Source organism: Sipha flava, unplaced genomic scaffold (genome assembly GCF_003268045.1).
Source record: "Sipha flava isolate LNK unplaced genomic scaffold, YSA_version1 75_pilon_pilon, whole genome shotgun sequence".
NCBI lineage: Eukaryota > Metazoa > Arthropoda > Insecta > Hemiptera > Aphididae > Sipha > Sipha flava.
The window spans coordinates 750682-768104 of record NW_020273615.1 but is presented as its reverse complement, the minus strand read 5'-3'; the positions used below and the strand labels follow the sequence as shown (position 1 = coordinate 768104).

Here is a 17423-nt window from a genome sequence, read left to right as displayed (position 1 = left end):
TATGATACAAGAAATTATAAAAACATATTATACTTACACGCTTACAATTACATGTTCAGCGACATTGCATACGCAAAATGTTAACAATGGATAAAAATGTATGGTGAAAAACATAAAAATTTCTTTATTATAGACATGGTATTACATTTTATTTTTATAAATATTTGAACAACACAATGTTTACAGAGAGGCAGGAAGCAAAACGTATGTACAAAAGTTTTTTTAAATACAATTAAAACAATGAGGATATTTTTTTGATTTCATGGCCACAACTAGAATGTAGCAAAATGATAAATAAATTACATCGAAAAAAAAATTCAACATTAAATTTAAACTAAAAATTTTTCACAATTCCACATGGACCGCGAAATATTTGAAGAAAAATGCAATTATAATTTAGTCTGCAGTACATACAGTTTTTAAGTAAAAACAATGTCCAAACTTGGAAAATGTTGTCAATTTTTTTGGGTTGTCATTTTTAAATCACCAAAAAACTTATGACTATTATTTTCTTAAGGTCTCAACATAAAGATGATAACAAAGTACAATAAAATAAACGCATAAGTTATGATATCAAAAATAATTATAGTTCAGTAAAATATAAATGTTTACGCGTCATTCATCTAATTCACCTACACGTATTACGGTTGAACACGAATATTGTTAGAAGCGAAACGACATGTTTACAATAAATATATTTTCAGATATTATAAATCAAACGGCACATCAAAGTTGGGTTCTGAATTATTTTAAGAGCTACATTAGATGGAATCAAGATATTTTTCGGTAAGTCCTATATCACACGAATATTTTGTTTCTCATTTTAACAGACTTGGAACGGCCCATGGTAAACTTTTGTCCATAGGTATAATATTTTGTTTTTTTTAATATTCAGTATTTTAATATTTTTTTGTTAGCATTATATAATGTCACCTGTGGTCAAAAATTAATCATGTGCAGTCCTTAGTCAATTCAAACAGGAAGAAACATGTTGATGTAATGCAATGCTTACCTAATATAATCCGGGACCCAACTACGAAGTATATAAAAACGTACGGAAAAAGTGTATTACAAGAACGATGGCAGAGACCAGAGATAAACGATGACTTATTAATAACAGTACGATCCATCAATTTGGAAATAAAACCCGTCTAAGGTTGCAATTCGAAATTAGATGAACGTTGACTGTGAAGCGTGGAAAAATGTTTAACCGTGAACACATACTAATATAATCACAACCAGAATAATAATAATTATGTACAATATTCACTTTTGAGTCACATCGTCGGTATAACGAGAGTCTATGGTACGTGAAAGAGGAAAAAAAAATAATGTGTCAAATACGTTTAACGAAAATGTCGCACTCGGGATTTGTACACCTGTCTCGAAAAAATCTAGCTCTCAACTCGATAAATATTTTTTATTTTGTACGTGACTCGGATATGCCTTCACCATGGAAGTGTGTGGGATTCTCGCGCATCAGAGGTCACACGTCATGATTATACGGTCGTATATACCCGGCTAACTGACTATTTACATTCGCATAGTTATATAATAAATAATAATTATATATTCACCGGAATCGTAGTGAATCGTCACATTTAGGGTTTAGAGTTTTATTTGCCGGAAATTAAATATGTATAAAATAAAAATTTAATCTGAATTATTATAATAGGTGTGTGATTTTTAATTACCAATAGTAATTATACCTAATTTTTATTCACATGGATTTATTATATATAATTCGAGGTTAATAAAAAAAAATAAAAATATTACACCAAAACGAGTATGAACCTATTTAAATGAATAGAAATGAATGCATACAATTAATAACTCAAGCAGAAATACATACAAAACTATACTTGACGTATAACAATTATATTTTACAAATATAATTATACTCCAGGCTAACCGCTTTATTTTTTTATTTTGTTTATATTTATTTATAAACATAAATAATTAAAAATAGAGTTTATGAGCTTGTTAAAAATGAATTTCTAGTTTGTCGAAAAAAAAAAAATAACAATCGATAATAATATTTGATATTTCAATTGTTTCGTTGCATCTGATTATGGATAGGGGTAAAGTGTTTACGACAAAGAAAAAAGAAAAAATATAGTTTAAATTATGTTTATAGATGTATTGGTCAATTTGGTTTTTGTAGTGAAACGCCTACAAGTTTTTCATTTCCCACGAGTATCTATATTCGACGAACGTTTGACGAATTGTTTTTCGGTGACTTTTCAAACATTTAAAGTTTTGTACGGGATACAGGATGTTAAAAGAAAAAAAAAGTATTCAATTTTAATCACTAAGAATTGTTAATAAACGCAGCATAACAAAACATTGTAATATCGTAATATGGTCGCGAATATTTCGTGGTGGCTGGTGGTCCAGCAAACTCGGAGTGCACGGAACGAATTGTAACAGTACGGTATGTCGACGTGTGTAAAACAAATATCACCGAATGCGCGTGTCGTGGTTGAGGTGTGTGCGAACGAGTTATGAAGTGCGAAGTACGGTCGCTAAAGTTTACATTTGAATTTATTGTGCGGAAAGTAATTAGGATATTGTGATAATATTTGCCCAACTTCGTCGTTGGCCTATGCTCGTAAAATATTGAAAGTGTGCAGGCAGAAAACCGTTTCGGTGAACACATGTTACCGCATGTACCGCGCCCCTACGCGACAGCACAAACGCTGACCACACCACCTTTTAGCTTTATAATGACTGTCTAACTTTCGGTTTTGTGCCGTCCCCGTGGATGAAAACCATCCGATATAATGTCCGAGCCAATTCAATATATCGTTTAATTCTATTCAACCGCATTGTCGATATCGCACGAACCGTTCAAAAATCTGAAAAAGTTTCGTGTTTTGGAATTTGTTCCTCATGCAAACTTACCATCGAAGAGACGTGCGTTGATTCGGTCGTTCATATATATTTTCGAGTGTTTGCAGTATATAGAATTTTAATGCTAGCGAAAGCGGTACAATGTTTCAGATGAACTGAAGTACACACAAAATAAATCAAATGATACACAAGACAATTGTATGAGCTGAAAATATTAAATAAAGTTTATTCGAAAAGATGGTCAATACATAATTCAGTAATTCTCTTTAATAAAGATTTTTTTTTAGTAATTGTTGTCGACTAACGTAATAATTAAAAATAGAACCAATAATATTTTTTGTCAGTTTTCATTGTTAGATTAATAAACAGAAAATCATTTATCGATTATAATTAACCCTTTAGTAACTTATCTATATAGCTGAATCATCAATTGAAGGTTTGGGGTCTATCATTAAGGGATAATTAGAATTTTGAATGTCATGAAACATTAGCACTACAGAAGTTGCTGAACTCGATAGGAAAAGTACAGTGTTTCGTATTTTAGTAATTTGTTCATACTTATATAGAAGTCGGTAATAGGCCATGCACACCAGTGGTAGCTCGGTTATAAAAAATGTTTAGTAAAAAGGGAACTACTTTACTAAAAAAAGGATCACGTGTAGCGAGAACATGATCAGTGAAACATGATAGTCGAGTTTAAATAACTGATTTAACAACTCAAAATTTCAAAAAAACTGTACGTCTACATGATATGTATTTTTTAATAATATTAACATAACGTGGCTATAGTCTGATTATGGGAGAATTTGAAGATTCCCGTATTAGACGATTATTTTTGACTTGAGTTAGATGAAATATATCATAAAGTTACGTTTTTGAAGTATATAATTTAATTTTTTTTAACTCGAAGTAAAGTAAAATAATCATGAACAAAAGCCAGGCGTGAACGCAAATGGGTAGGGATTCAAGCACTCCTCCCAAAATATCAGAAAAAAATGTAATAAAAAAAATGACTTGATCTAAAAATTTAAATGTTATTTCAAACATTCCCATTAGACATACAAATTAAATACATAAACATATATTAAATATTATGTAATACTTAATAAAGTATGATATTTATCAACATTTTCAAATCTTTTGAAATTTTTTATTGCGTTCACTCCTGATAAAAATAATCAATCAGAAAAATTATTCGCTAGGATAAAAATAACAAGTAAGAATTTTTCTGTATATTTTCAGAGTGGAGAGAGAAAAACAATATCAGTTTTTAAAAATTACCAATAATATACTACCCAGAATTGATGCATCAGGATTTAAAATATTGTGCGTATTTTACGCTATTGTAATTAATACCACATAAGAAATTACAAAACTTTATAATAATAAATTTGTACACTTGATTGTTATTTTATCTTTACTTTTGTATAAATGCAAAAAAAAAAACATTTGTACTAAACAAAATTATAGCGTTAAAGTAACATTATTTTATATTTTTGTCGTAAACACTTGCAACTGTAGCTGTATTATTTATAGTTATTTTAGTTATTTTGAGATATTTTAAAGCAATACGATGACGAACACTGTATCGTTTATAACAAGAGGTAATTTCAACAATTGCAATCTATACATTACATTTCAGTGTTTTGTACACATATTTCTAGAATTCAACATTTACCTTACACTCCTTCATATTGTAATACTGTTATTTTACAACCATTTTTAAAATAAACAATGATATGTGAATCATAATGGATGCTTTCATTCGATTAATGTAAGTGGATAATATTTTGAAGTACAACATTACTAAAACCAGACTGAGGAGTATACAATGTGTTCACGCTAAGAGGTACCATTAAATATTTCGGTTCGATGACCTTGTATTGAAAGGGATTTTCACTAAATGATAGATAATACTTAAATATACATTTTTAGATATATTTCAAATTTTTAACACTTTCGAATCGCGCATACGCGACACAACTTACCTTTTTTTTAAAAAGTAACACCAGTTTTTTTTTTTACATTTTCAGATAGAGTATTTTTTTCTAAACAATTTATGTATAAAATTTTTTTTTCTTATTATAAAATTTGCATATGTAATTTAACGATGAACTTTAATATTTACGAGTGATTTGTTTTTGACGAAATTAATTAAGGTAAGTTGTATCACGCATGCGCAAATCGAAAGTGTTAAAAATTTGAAATTTCTAAAAGGTATTGGTACTTAAAACTTAAACTTTTTAAATTCTATGATGGCAATACTTCGTAAAAATAATGCGTGTTTGTAAGTTACTTATTATCATTAAGTAAAAATAAGGTTAATATACGTAATCGATATAATATTATTTACAATGGTACATTATGATTGACGGTTTCCTTAAAATTTAAGGAAACATTTAATGTTGTGTTGTATGGTCATGTGATAACGATCGAAAATAGTCAATCTATAGTCAATAGTGAATTATTTCAAAATAATGGTAATCAGGCCTGTATTTAGGGGGGTACGGGTAAGCACATGTCCACGGGCGTCAAGTCTCAGGGGTGGCAAAATATTTTAGCAAAATTAATTTTAAAAATGATGTATCTAATGAAAAAAAAATAAAACAATAAAAAAAAAGTAAAAAAATAGTATGTTTTATTATGTTATATTATGTTTTATTATAATTTATTTAATTTGTTAATTAAAAAAAAGTATCAAACGATTTTCATTTATAAGTTATATTTTAATATTAAGGAATCTTGACTATGGACGAAATAATAAGTGTTATATTATTATTATTTATTTTTTTTCTTTTTTTTTTGAGAGGGCATAAATAATATGCCCGGGGTGCCAAATTTTTAAATACGGGCCTGACGGTAATTATTCGTATTTTTTTAAAACCCTTCCCAAATTTTTTTTCTGCGTCCGCCCCTGGTGTAAACAATGTGTTATTCAAACAATACAAGTACTTGCGTAAATTTATTGCATGGAAATCGAATCGAAAATAATCAACTTTATTTTAATGTAAAATAATAATTTTAATTAATAATTTTTTAGAATGGATGATTTTAGAAATTTACCAAAAGTGTCAAACATAACAATTTACACATAAGATCTATATTCTTCTTTTGAGTATCAATTAAAAACCTTTTTGAAATAATGACTGTATTCGGTTACTGGAAAATGTCACGTTTGTTCTCATATTTTTAAGCATTTCAGCATTTTTTTTTTTTTTTTTTTTGCATTGAGTACTTTTACTTCATAATACAACTTTGTAATTATATTATTTTATTCATATTTAACTATATATAAATATATACACAGTTTTTATCGTTGTGTTATATATATATGCTAACTGTAAGCACATTTTATTTTGATTTTAGAAAACTGAATATAATCAAAAAAGTGGTTGTTTTATGGTAACCATAAAAAATATGTATAACTCATTAACCATTGGTTTGGTGAATTTTATATTTAATTGCAAATAGTAAATTAGTTTAATGCGTTTTAAGTCATTTTTTGTACAAAAATATATTGCTTTTATTATCAGTAAATATGTTGAAAACTTTTTATTGCGTTATTTATATTCCTTATTAAAAATTAGAAGATTGAGTTGTAACAGTCATAGGTTCTGCCCTGAAAAAATTAAGACTGAACTAATATAATTTACACTGTTATTTCAACCAAGAGATAAATAGAAACTATAATTAAATTGTCGGTTTTTCAGTACAAACAAATGTAAAATCTTAGTGCAATTTAATACTGTAGATATACCTATAGTTGTTTGATTTTGAAATTTGCTTTGATTTTATGGTTACAAATTCATTTTATACATGATATTTATCATCAATATAATATTTCATTTCTTATAGAATATAGGTATAATTCCAAAATTAAAATATTTAAAATATAACAAAACAATCGATATTTTTACCGCAAAACAGTTGATAGAATCAAAATGATTTTAAAAATTAAATAAGTTCAAATATATTATTTTGATAAGTATTACTGAACTTATTCAATTTATGTTTTTAGGCTTATAATCTTATTAATTATATATTAATTTAAAAATGATGGATGATGGATAGAAAAAAAAACCTAAATGTTGCCAATGTTTAGATAATGTTTTTGCTAAATAGATTTATTGATTTTTTTTGAAACTTAGAATCCTGTTTATCAATTGATATTAAGGAATTTAAAATTCAGTTAAATAAAAAAGATATTTTAAATTTGTCATATCCACAGAAGAAAACAAATTTTATTAACACTATTATTAAGAGTATTAGTATATTCACGTGAACAGGCATTAAGTAAATAGTATATACACAAACACACACACACACACAAACATTAATGGTCAAAACTCACACACTGATACCATTTTTTTAATGAACTTTACAAATAATATACTACGAGTATCATCAATAGGTGTCAAATACTGACTAAAATTGTAACCTTTCTGATATTTTTAAACCAAAATCAAGAACTGATACACTTATTATAGTTTTGAATTTAAATGGGTATCACAGGGATGCAAGACTAATATTAAACTATAAATTATAAATAAGATATCTTTTTTGTTAGTCATTTTGTTAATATATTTATTATAATTTCTTAGGTTATTATTTTTTTAATTTTTTTAATTTTTTATTTATAGCTACTAGTATAAAACTAAGACAGCTCAACGATTACAAATAGCGTTTACAACGAGTATAAGTTATAGGTATTTTATATTTTAAAGCCAGCATCGAAAATAAAAATTATTATATTATTATATATAAAATACGCCCTTGGTTGGTTGTTGCCGCGTAAGTAACATTTGTTAGTACATAATTTTTATATACGTTGGTTGTTGCCGCGTTTTGATTATAATAAAGGTTTTATAATTTAATGCAGTCCACTTTTTTGTTCTTGATATTTTATATCCGGCACCAGTTAAAGCATGGTTACCCCGACCAATTTTGGATTTGGTACCTCGCTCAAACAATAGTAATGTAAGTTGCTTAGTAATTTTACAACACTACATTTTATATGGATTCAAAACTTTTTGAATTCTTTAGTCATTGTTGATTCTATATCAATGTACTACAGTTTTATTTTAATTATTTTGTTCTGATTCATCCAATAATTTTCGCATATACGAATGTGATATTGTTATATTATGCATAAATATTTGTTGCATATGTTGTGAATAATAACGTTTAAAGCAAAAACTTCAAATGACATTTTTAATAACAATATTAAAATAATATGTGTCATCTAAGTGTGAAACTTACCGATTTGTAATTCAAATTCGTCCTTGTCAAAATTCGAGAAACATTTTTTTGAAGTAATAATTGTTTAATGGTGAACTCAGATTATCTGTACCAACGAAATCTAAAAAAAAAAAAAAAATGATATTATTATTTTTTTTTATTCGGAATTCAATTTAAAAAAAAAAAATAAAAAAATAATAATAATACTTTTGAATTCAATTCGATTTTAAATATAACATTTTCGGTTAAGACAAAGTAAAAATATAATGTATACATAATAAAATAAGCCAAATAAAGTTCATTCATTAGCATACATTTGCATTTAGTGTCATATTCAAATAGTTTAAATAGAGCCTTTGAATAATTTGCGGGCGGTTTGTATTTAAAGAGTGAACAAGTTTCATCGCACTCGATATCCAAAACGTAATTAAATCAAACCTTTTGGCGATTAATTGCAGTGGATAACGACTATTTAACTTGATGATAGACATGTGCATTATGTTAATTACTGTGCACACCACGATATTATAGTACTTGTAAATAAATATATAATTGCGTTGGTTCAAATGACACACAAATAAACGAATTTCACTAAAATACTTTGCGCAGGTTTCAATGGATTACAAACGGCTTGGAATTTAGTGAACACGCGCAATCAGCCGTTAACGCTATGACGTATAACTGTAGTCTATAATGTGAATGCGATGTATTCTGCAGCGAAGCAAATTACAATATATTGTTGTACTAGGTACTAATCAGCTAATTAGCCCAGTGAAATGAAGGATTGACTACGTGGTTATTCATATTGATAATCATTACCGCAGAGCATACAGCATATTATTTAATGTACCTTTAATTACACTACATATTCTGTAATAATCCATTGGGTGGTATTACTGCAATAATTATACTCTGAATCTTGCTGGCATTTTTTTTAGCAAGTTATTTTCACTTCGTTTACTGTATGGGTTTTAGTTTTAAAAATTGTTGTTATTTATTGGTCTTTAATTTTTATACATTTTAAAATGTATTAAGGATCAAAAAACAGGAAAAATTTTTATTTATCTTTTTATTTTTTAGGTCAAATCGGTTTGTTTAATACTACATCTTATCATTAAACATAAAAATAATGTAAGCAAATTATTCAAAATATTTTATTCTTTTTTTTTTTTCCATATTTTCATCCTTATTGTATACTGTTTTTTTCGTATGCTTAAAGTTTTTTTTTTTTTGTATCAATGAAAATTCAAAGAACTTATACAGTTTAAGAAATAAAATATACTTTAAAGAAAAAATTTAGTCTAAATGAAATGTTTTACTTGACATTTATTTTGTGATGATTGAATAATTGCACTCCTGATATAAATTTTTATTACGTATAAATTACTTATTTTAATTTAAATTTTTCTTTAAGAGATTATTTTTGCAAATTATACAATATAATATAACATATTGACACATTATTTTACCATGTTGAATTAGATTTTATATAACTAATTAATGTAATTTTACGCATTATACATATAAAAACGGGCTATAATAATTTAATATTCACTATATAAGAATGTATTAATATTATTTTACTGATTATTTTGGTATCCATGAACTGAAACAAATTGATTACTCAAAGTAAAATAAGAATAAAGCACTGACATTATTGATTACCAATAAATATTTAATGTCGACTGAAGTTGAAGTGATGAGCTCAAATCAATTGTATGGTGTGAACAAATATTAATAGAAAACACAATAGGGTGTAGCTTTTCTTATAAAAATGTTATTAATTTCCGATGTTTAAAAATATTACCAGGACGAGATATTAAGCATAATAAATATTATGATAAAATATAACGTGTATCATAATATTTTTTTAACGCTTATAATGGTGTTTTTCTCTCTATTTAATAATGATGTGTGCGCGAGAGCACGGAATAAACCGGAATAAGTATCATTGAAATGATCTGAATAGAAAAAAAAGCCGGAAATACATAGAGTCCATTGGATTTCCCCCTTGATGATTTTATTGTATAAATAATATAAATTTGATATCAAATTTCATGATACATGGACCCCCCAACGATTTTAGAACTTTCATGATACTTTTAAAATAGTTCGGAGCCAAATTTAGAGCAAATTTTATAAATTCTGGGTCATAAATATCTTATCATTTATATGAATAATTCCAATATAAATGTATCATGTACTCGTACATAAGAGATACTGAAATATAACTTTATTATAATTATAAAAATCAATAATTTGAAGCCTAATTACTTTATTTTTGAGTAATTAATTAATACACGGTTGTTAGTTTATTGATAAAGCACACACGGACGAGTGTATGTGTGTGTGTCTTATAAATAAAACAAGCATTAACAACAAGTCGGTAAATAATTTTTTTCACATTAAATGTATAATTAACAACGGTCTACATATTTTTTTATTCTTATGTTTGAGGTTTGATTAGTGTTTAAATATAAATCATTTTAATGTCTTACTGAAATATGTATATTAAAGATATTCACAAAAATCATTAATGTACAACATTAAGATAAATAATGTGTTAGAGACTTACTTTGATGAAAAATTCGTTTATGAATATTATTGATATTAGAATATTTGCAATACTTTACATTATATTCTATATTTATTTATTTTTATGTTTACATCTAAGTTTTCTAATAATAATAAATTACTGTATTTTTAAAATTATTTACTTTCTTGTAATTGTAATAAAAAATATTTGAACATTGAACAAACTAAGCATGCGGTTATGTATTATTTAATATAAAATTGTATTTAAAAATTTAGATACGTATGATATATTAATATTTTAACAAATAACATTTTATGCATTTAAAATAAAAATTACAACCATATTTCATTTTTATTATTATTCTAATATCATAAAAATAATATTTTATAATTGGGAATATTGTAAGTGTAGTCAATTAAAGGAACGGGTAAATTATTTCATGTACATCAAGGGAAGTGGCAAGTTTTGCATATAAAAGACAATGATGGTATTCTAATTTCCTTAGTTTAAAGCTTAACAGTTTTCAACTCAATTTTCAACCAAGTATCGTATTCAAATATAAAATTATTGATTTTAATTCATTTTTGAAAAATAGTTTTCTATTATTATTGCTCAAATAGTTGGTCAATGAATAGAAATTTTTAAATCGTAATATATTGGTAAGTAATAACTCAATGCATGTCGATTTATAACTTATGTATCGTACATTTAATAAAATTGGTATTATAGTCATACTACCTGGTATATTTAAAAATTACCATTGTTCATCAAAAATGTTAATTTTAATTAATTTAATCCATTAGGCATACAAACATATTAAAGTGCTGTAATAAGTAAATACGTAACAATTTAGACAATTATAAACAAATCTATAAGATTATATGCTATAAAATATATGAAAATATAACCATGATAAAATGACACTTATGAAAAAATGCATAATCATAAATATTTGTCGTTGGGAATTTGTAACAGAGCAAATTGATGTAGTTTCAAAACGGTATTTTTAGTAACACCATAACGATAAAATTATATTGTAAAGTAACAAAATAATTTAACGGAAGAAGCTCCATTTACAGAATAATCTTTATATAAATACAATTATACATTGGGTATGAATAACATTAAAAACTTATGCTAGTGAATGACATTAAAATTCATATTTAAAATACAATAAAACTGCTTATAAAAATACATATACAAGACATATAGTAACATAATTTTAAATTACTTTATAAATAACTAAAATAAATTGAATTCTGTAGTATTTCCTACGGTCATCAATATATTTGCAGGCGAATAACGTAAATAATTTTTTTGAAATATTATTAATTAAAAAACAATTTTGATTTCTAGTAGATTTTATATTAATTCGAAATTTTAATTTTGCTAATAAATATGGACTGTCTATGGAATTGTTTAATAATTTTTATAAAAATGTAAGGCGGAGGTGATTTCTTCTTTTATTTAATGTTTCTAGATCAAAGTTAATAAACCATTGTACTCGGTATGTCACCGTTATACTTTGAATTTGAAAGAGAGATAACGGTGAAAACGGTTTTGGACTGCTTGGAGATTATTGGTAGTATACATTTTATTACTGAACCAAAATAAAAGAGGCGTACTCTAATTGTGATCTCACAAATGCAAAATATAGAATTCTCAAAGAACCGTATAAGTTAAAATTTGAAAATGTACGTGATATGAAGCCTAAATTGAAGAATGCTTTATTTGTTATTTTTTCAATGTAACTGTTGAAATTTAGTTTAGATTCAAAAGTAATACCTAAGTCGACAAATTAATTAACAGATTCTATAGAGACGTTATTTAGTTTATAATCATAGTTAATACTAAATTTTTTAATATTGAATGTTAATACTTTGTATTTGCTGATATTAAAATATAAACCATTTAAATTACACCAATTATTGTTATTTGTTAAGTCTCCTTGTAAATTTATGCTATCATCGATTGAGTTTATTTTTTTAAATATTTTAGCATCATCAGCAATAAAATATTTGAGTGTTTTTTCGAATTTATTACCAAATGATTTTAAGATATTGTTTTGATCATATGATGCATTTATTAATTTAGATGGAGTAGCCTTAATTTCATTTATAAAGTTTAAAATATTGTCTAGTTTGGCTTCCATTGGTTACTATGCAATTTAACTGTATAATAATACTTTACTTTACCACTGATGCATCAAAATAAACGCAACTAAAACCACAGCCGTCTTGTTCGGACGTAAATATACAACTAACATTCTTTCTTTACTTATTGACCTCCGTTTCGTTTTTCATGTACCGCTACTGTTTTGTGGATGTTGGGTTGTACTCCTGTATATCCGTCAACATCGTGATTTTTGGATTTCTATCGATTTTTTTCGATTTTTTTTCTTATCGATATACGTACCAATAAAAATTATTATCGATACTAAAATTACAGTATTTATTCTGCCACACCTTGGACCACGTTATCCAGTCCGTCATGCAATCGTCCGTTAATCTTCCGAGTGACTGACATTGTTCCCAGGATGATTTTAATTCGCAGAAGCCACTGAGAACGCCGCAGTTTCGTACGTTTCATCCTCGTCACTGAACGCGGACAAAATGAAATTCGTCTTATTCTCCTGCACCCACCAACCCCGCTACCATTTTTCAATATCCGGACGGTTTTATTTTTTATTTTTTCTATCGCTGTCGCTTATTATCGTTTCACCGTGTTTCGTTCCGTCGCGGAGGGAAAAATATAATACTTTTCTCCCACCCGTCCTGCTCTCTATTATTGTTTTATTTTACATCCCAAGACAAATGAAAAGAAATCTCCTCCTCCCTCTCACGGCTGGCTATCATTAGTTTCGGACTCTTTTCTGAGTGTGGACGTCATGCGGCCAAACGACACGTCCATTAACACGTTACAACTCTACCAGTCGGTGTGTGTGTACAACGCAAAAGGCGTTTCTTGTCGACACACCGTCGCCGACAACTACGAAACGGTGCGACATAGTTTTTGTTTTTGTTGTTTCTTGCCATCACCGACCTGACGCAGCAATTAATTTTTCGACACAAACACCCGACAACTGACAACAGATTAAACACTTTCACTCGGGCGCGTAGGGCCGAATGGACGAACGCCAATGATTCGAAGGCGAGTAGATGAATTGTTTAGATATAGTTGTTCGTATACATCAGTACGTATCCCTATCCAATCGTCGTAAATAATTTCATATATTTTAAAAGAGCTAATAGAATTCCTTTTGTAGTTGTTGTATGCATTATTTTTAGTATAAGCCAAATTGGTATCCTTAATAATATTAAAACGGCTCCGACCATGCGTCAACTCGTAAAGTGTATGTGTGCGTGCATGTTCGTGATAGCCAAGAGAAATTTCAATTTTTAATGTCTCGACACTGCAGGATACTGATGTTATGGAGACACGTTTTAGATTTAAAATTTTTATATTAGTATATATTTAAAAGCAATTTAAATACTGAAACGCAAAACTGCGCTGTAATGGTGTCAAATATTCTATATTATATATTTTATATTAAAATAGTTTTAACAAATCGATAAAAAAAATGATAATGTTTAAAACATGGAGATTAGTATAAGTTATCAAAATATTATTTTTCATTAAAAACGTTTATGTCAATTGAAAATCATTAAGGTTCATTTTAGTGAAACATTAAATTGAGTTAAATTATTGGGATAGAATAAAATATCATTTGAAAGAACAGTAATTTTGGCTGTTGCGTACACCAACTGACTGCACATTTTTTCGGGTCGTCGAAACTGCCATCGTATGATAACTTATTCGATTAAAATTGTTAAATACCAGAATAATAATGGGTTAAAAGAAACGAGAAAAGAAAATATAAAAGAATAAAACAATTTTTTTCTTCACGGGCTGTAATTAACATGGATGAAAAGAGATGAATTACGTTGTATTTTATGGTAAGAAAGAATTACTCAAATAAATTCTTGTTTTCAAATCATACTACAACGTACCACATATATATATAAATTTATTACTTCTATGGTAACGTAATATAAAATACATTAAATCTATTTAAAAATAACAAGACTTTAAATATTTATATTTCTTTCAAATGGTTTTAACTATTCTTTTAATATTTCACATGGAATTCAAATACGATTGAATTTTTATTGAATATGATCTATAATCAATTAACTAAAAAAGTTTAGTATATTTATTTTTTTTTTTTTTAAATCGTGTCATTTAAATTTTCACAAATATTTTATCCACGATTATTAATAATATACATAAGGATCATATTTATCAAATTTAATATTCCTATTATTTATTTCGAAATAAATTTTTATAATTTAAATGCAACTGGGATTAAGCTAACTAATCGATCATAATTTATTCCAAGTAAGTGAAAATAGTTTCTTATTATATTTAGCTACTATTTTTTCTTTAAATTCTCAGATTTACCCTAATATTTATGTTTAGGGTTTATAAAGCTTGCCTCGTTTTTAAAGAGCATCAATTTTCCACAAGACAAAAAGCTGGGTAATTAATCAAGGCAAATTGTCTTTGGTTTATAGGATTCACGGTTAATAAGAACTCCGTTTACCGTTGATGGTGGACATTTTCTTATTTTTCTATTTACTTTTTCTTTTGTTTTCATTTCCAAGATACTCACACAGACAGACGTTTCTCCTATCATTAATTTTTTTTCTATATACTTATTTTCCTTTCTTTCACATACGTAGTAATATATAAATATATTTATTTATTTATACCCAGCAAGCATTTTAGCTCAATAATTTTTAATTTATATAACAAAAAGTTTAAAAATCTACTGTAATCATGCTTCTAAGAATTTAAAATTGATTATAACAAAAATATTTATAAAAACTGAAAAATGTGCATTGTTTCAAATTCCATTTTCGTTAAGTAGCTGTATTTTTTCCAACAAAATTTATAAATTTCAGCAAAAATGTTGTTTTTTTGTGTTTTAATTAATTTCTTAAAACTAGTAATACTCATAAAACTGTTATTGCCGCAAAAATCTAAGGTGCGCGTGAAGCCAAGGTTTTTATTGGTAGACCATCAACATTAAATAATCAATGATGGTTAAAATCTGAAATCTGTTAACTTCGTGTTGCAGAACAAAGTTTATTGACATTGAGCTTTTAATGTTTAATATAAGTAATTGTAACTATTTAAGAACAAATTTAAATGCTTTTTTCATTTTACCTACTTTTTAATTGTCAAAATTAATTTTATATTTACTAATTTAAAATTGTAATGTTACGTTTATCTAAGTATTACTAGACATGTTTGTATCATTTATGAGTGAAAAAATATTAAAAATAAAATAGTTAATCTTTCAAAAAAAAAAAATTGTGATGAATGACGAATAACTTGTTTGAATTTTAAAAAGTATTTGATTTTCAAATATAAATATGTCCACACAGATTTAAAATACTTAATTCAAAAACTATTTAAAAAGTACTTTAAATAATATAAAATTATTTAAATCCATTTATTCAAATACTTTACAAGACTGTAATAATACACATTTCTGATTATAAAAACTGATAGGTATAATCTTCTTTAATTTACGAATTATTACATTTTTTTATTTCTAAATTTGATCCAATTTATGATTAGTTATGATTATTAGTAGTTGGTATCATATACTATTAAATAGTGTAATATAATATTATTTAAGCATAATTTAAAACACATTTCAGACACATTACTATATCCTCAAACAAATTCAAATACAACCCATAACATGCCCTTAACATGGCCGAATTGCAATCCCAAAAAGAAGCTCGACTTTGATAAATATCTTAAAAATTCCAGTAAGTCAATTATTATTTTGTTGTATGTATTATATTTTCCTTAGTTTTAGTGACAAAAACCTATGTTTATTCTAATGTTAAGATATTTGTATTATAGTTAGTAATTTATCATAAACTGTACTACATAGTACATATGTAATGTATAAATTATTCCAGCCTGTATAATAAATAAATATAAAATAAATACAAATATGTATTACAATATTCGATTGTGTGATTGAATATTAATAAAAATTAAATTATAGATTTTAATTTCAGGTCAAAATAATCAAATACCTGATGATTACCAAACGACTACTGTAATACATACATTATCCTCTCCATTTAAAGTTACTAGTGTCATAAATAATGCCACAAGTAGTACACCACAACAATCAAATGATAACACTGGTTTGTTTATAATATTATGTAGTTTTTCTATTTCATTAATTTATTATTTGTCTATTATTTTTTAGAAATTCTTGGCAAACTAAACCGAAACATATTAAACATAAAATATGATATGAAATCTTTGAATGAAAAAATCGATAAGCTGGAAGATCTAATTCATCTGTATGCACTAATGAAGATAACAATAACCATGATCAAGATTCATTTCAATATATTATCAACAACAATTAACCTTTGAAAAACGAAAATTCTCTTCAAAGATAAACTTTTAGACCAAGGGATTTAGGACTCAAATGGTAAAAATGTAGATTCTAATTTAAAAAAAAAAAAAATAGTATTCAACTGTTATTCTTTAAAACTCAAATTATTCTAAAACAAGTTAATAACTTTTTTAGGTTAATGAACTTAGTCGATATGTCCGTAATACTCTTCCAAGCACCATAAGATCAATAATGCGTTATCTTTTCAAATATGGTTTGTTACAAACATACAGCTATAAAGGGCAAAAGAAGAAGAAAATATTTTCAACATTAACAACGTGTTCCATTATATTTGGAAAAAAA

At 26.3% G+C, this 17423-nt stretch overlaps 2 protein-coding genes across 3 annotated transcripts in view; one reads left to right on the top strand and one right to left on the bottom strand.

Moving 5' to 3' along the window:
* LOC112692589 (hemicentin-2-like) overlaps positions 1 to 17423 on the bottom strand; it is a 475200-nt gene that overhangs the window by 161592 nt on the left and 296185 nt on the right. For both annotated transcript variants that reach the window (XM_025567313.1, XM_025567314.1), the window contains one exon: positions 8113 to 8212. The gene's annotated coding sequence lies outside the window, so the exon portion shown is untranslated. The remainder of the gene's footprint in view (positions 1 to 8112; positions 8213 to 17423) is intronic.
* LOC112692590 lies at positions 13505 to 17395 on the top strand. Its single transcript, XM_025567315.1, has 5 exons — positions 13505 to 13777; positions 16357 to 16470; positions 16729 to 16860; positions 16926 to 17156; positions 17256 to 17395. Exons 2-4 carry the CDS (start codon positions 16401 to 16403, stop codon positions 17096 to 17098), a joined length of 375 nt encoding a protein of 124 aa, XP_025423100.1. The 5' UTR covers positions 13505 to 13777; positions 16357 to 16400; the 3' UTR covers positions 17099 to 17156; positions 17256 to 17395.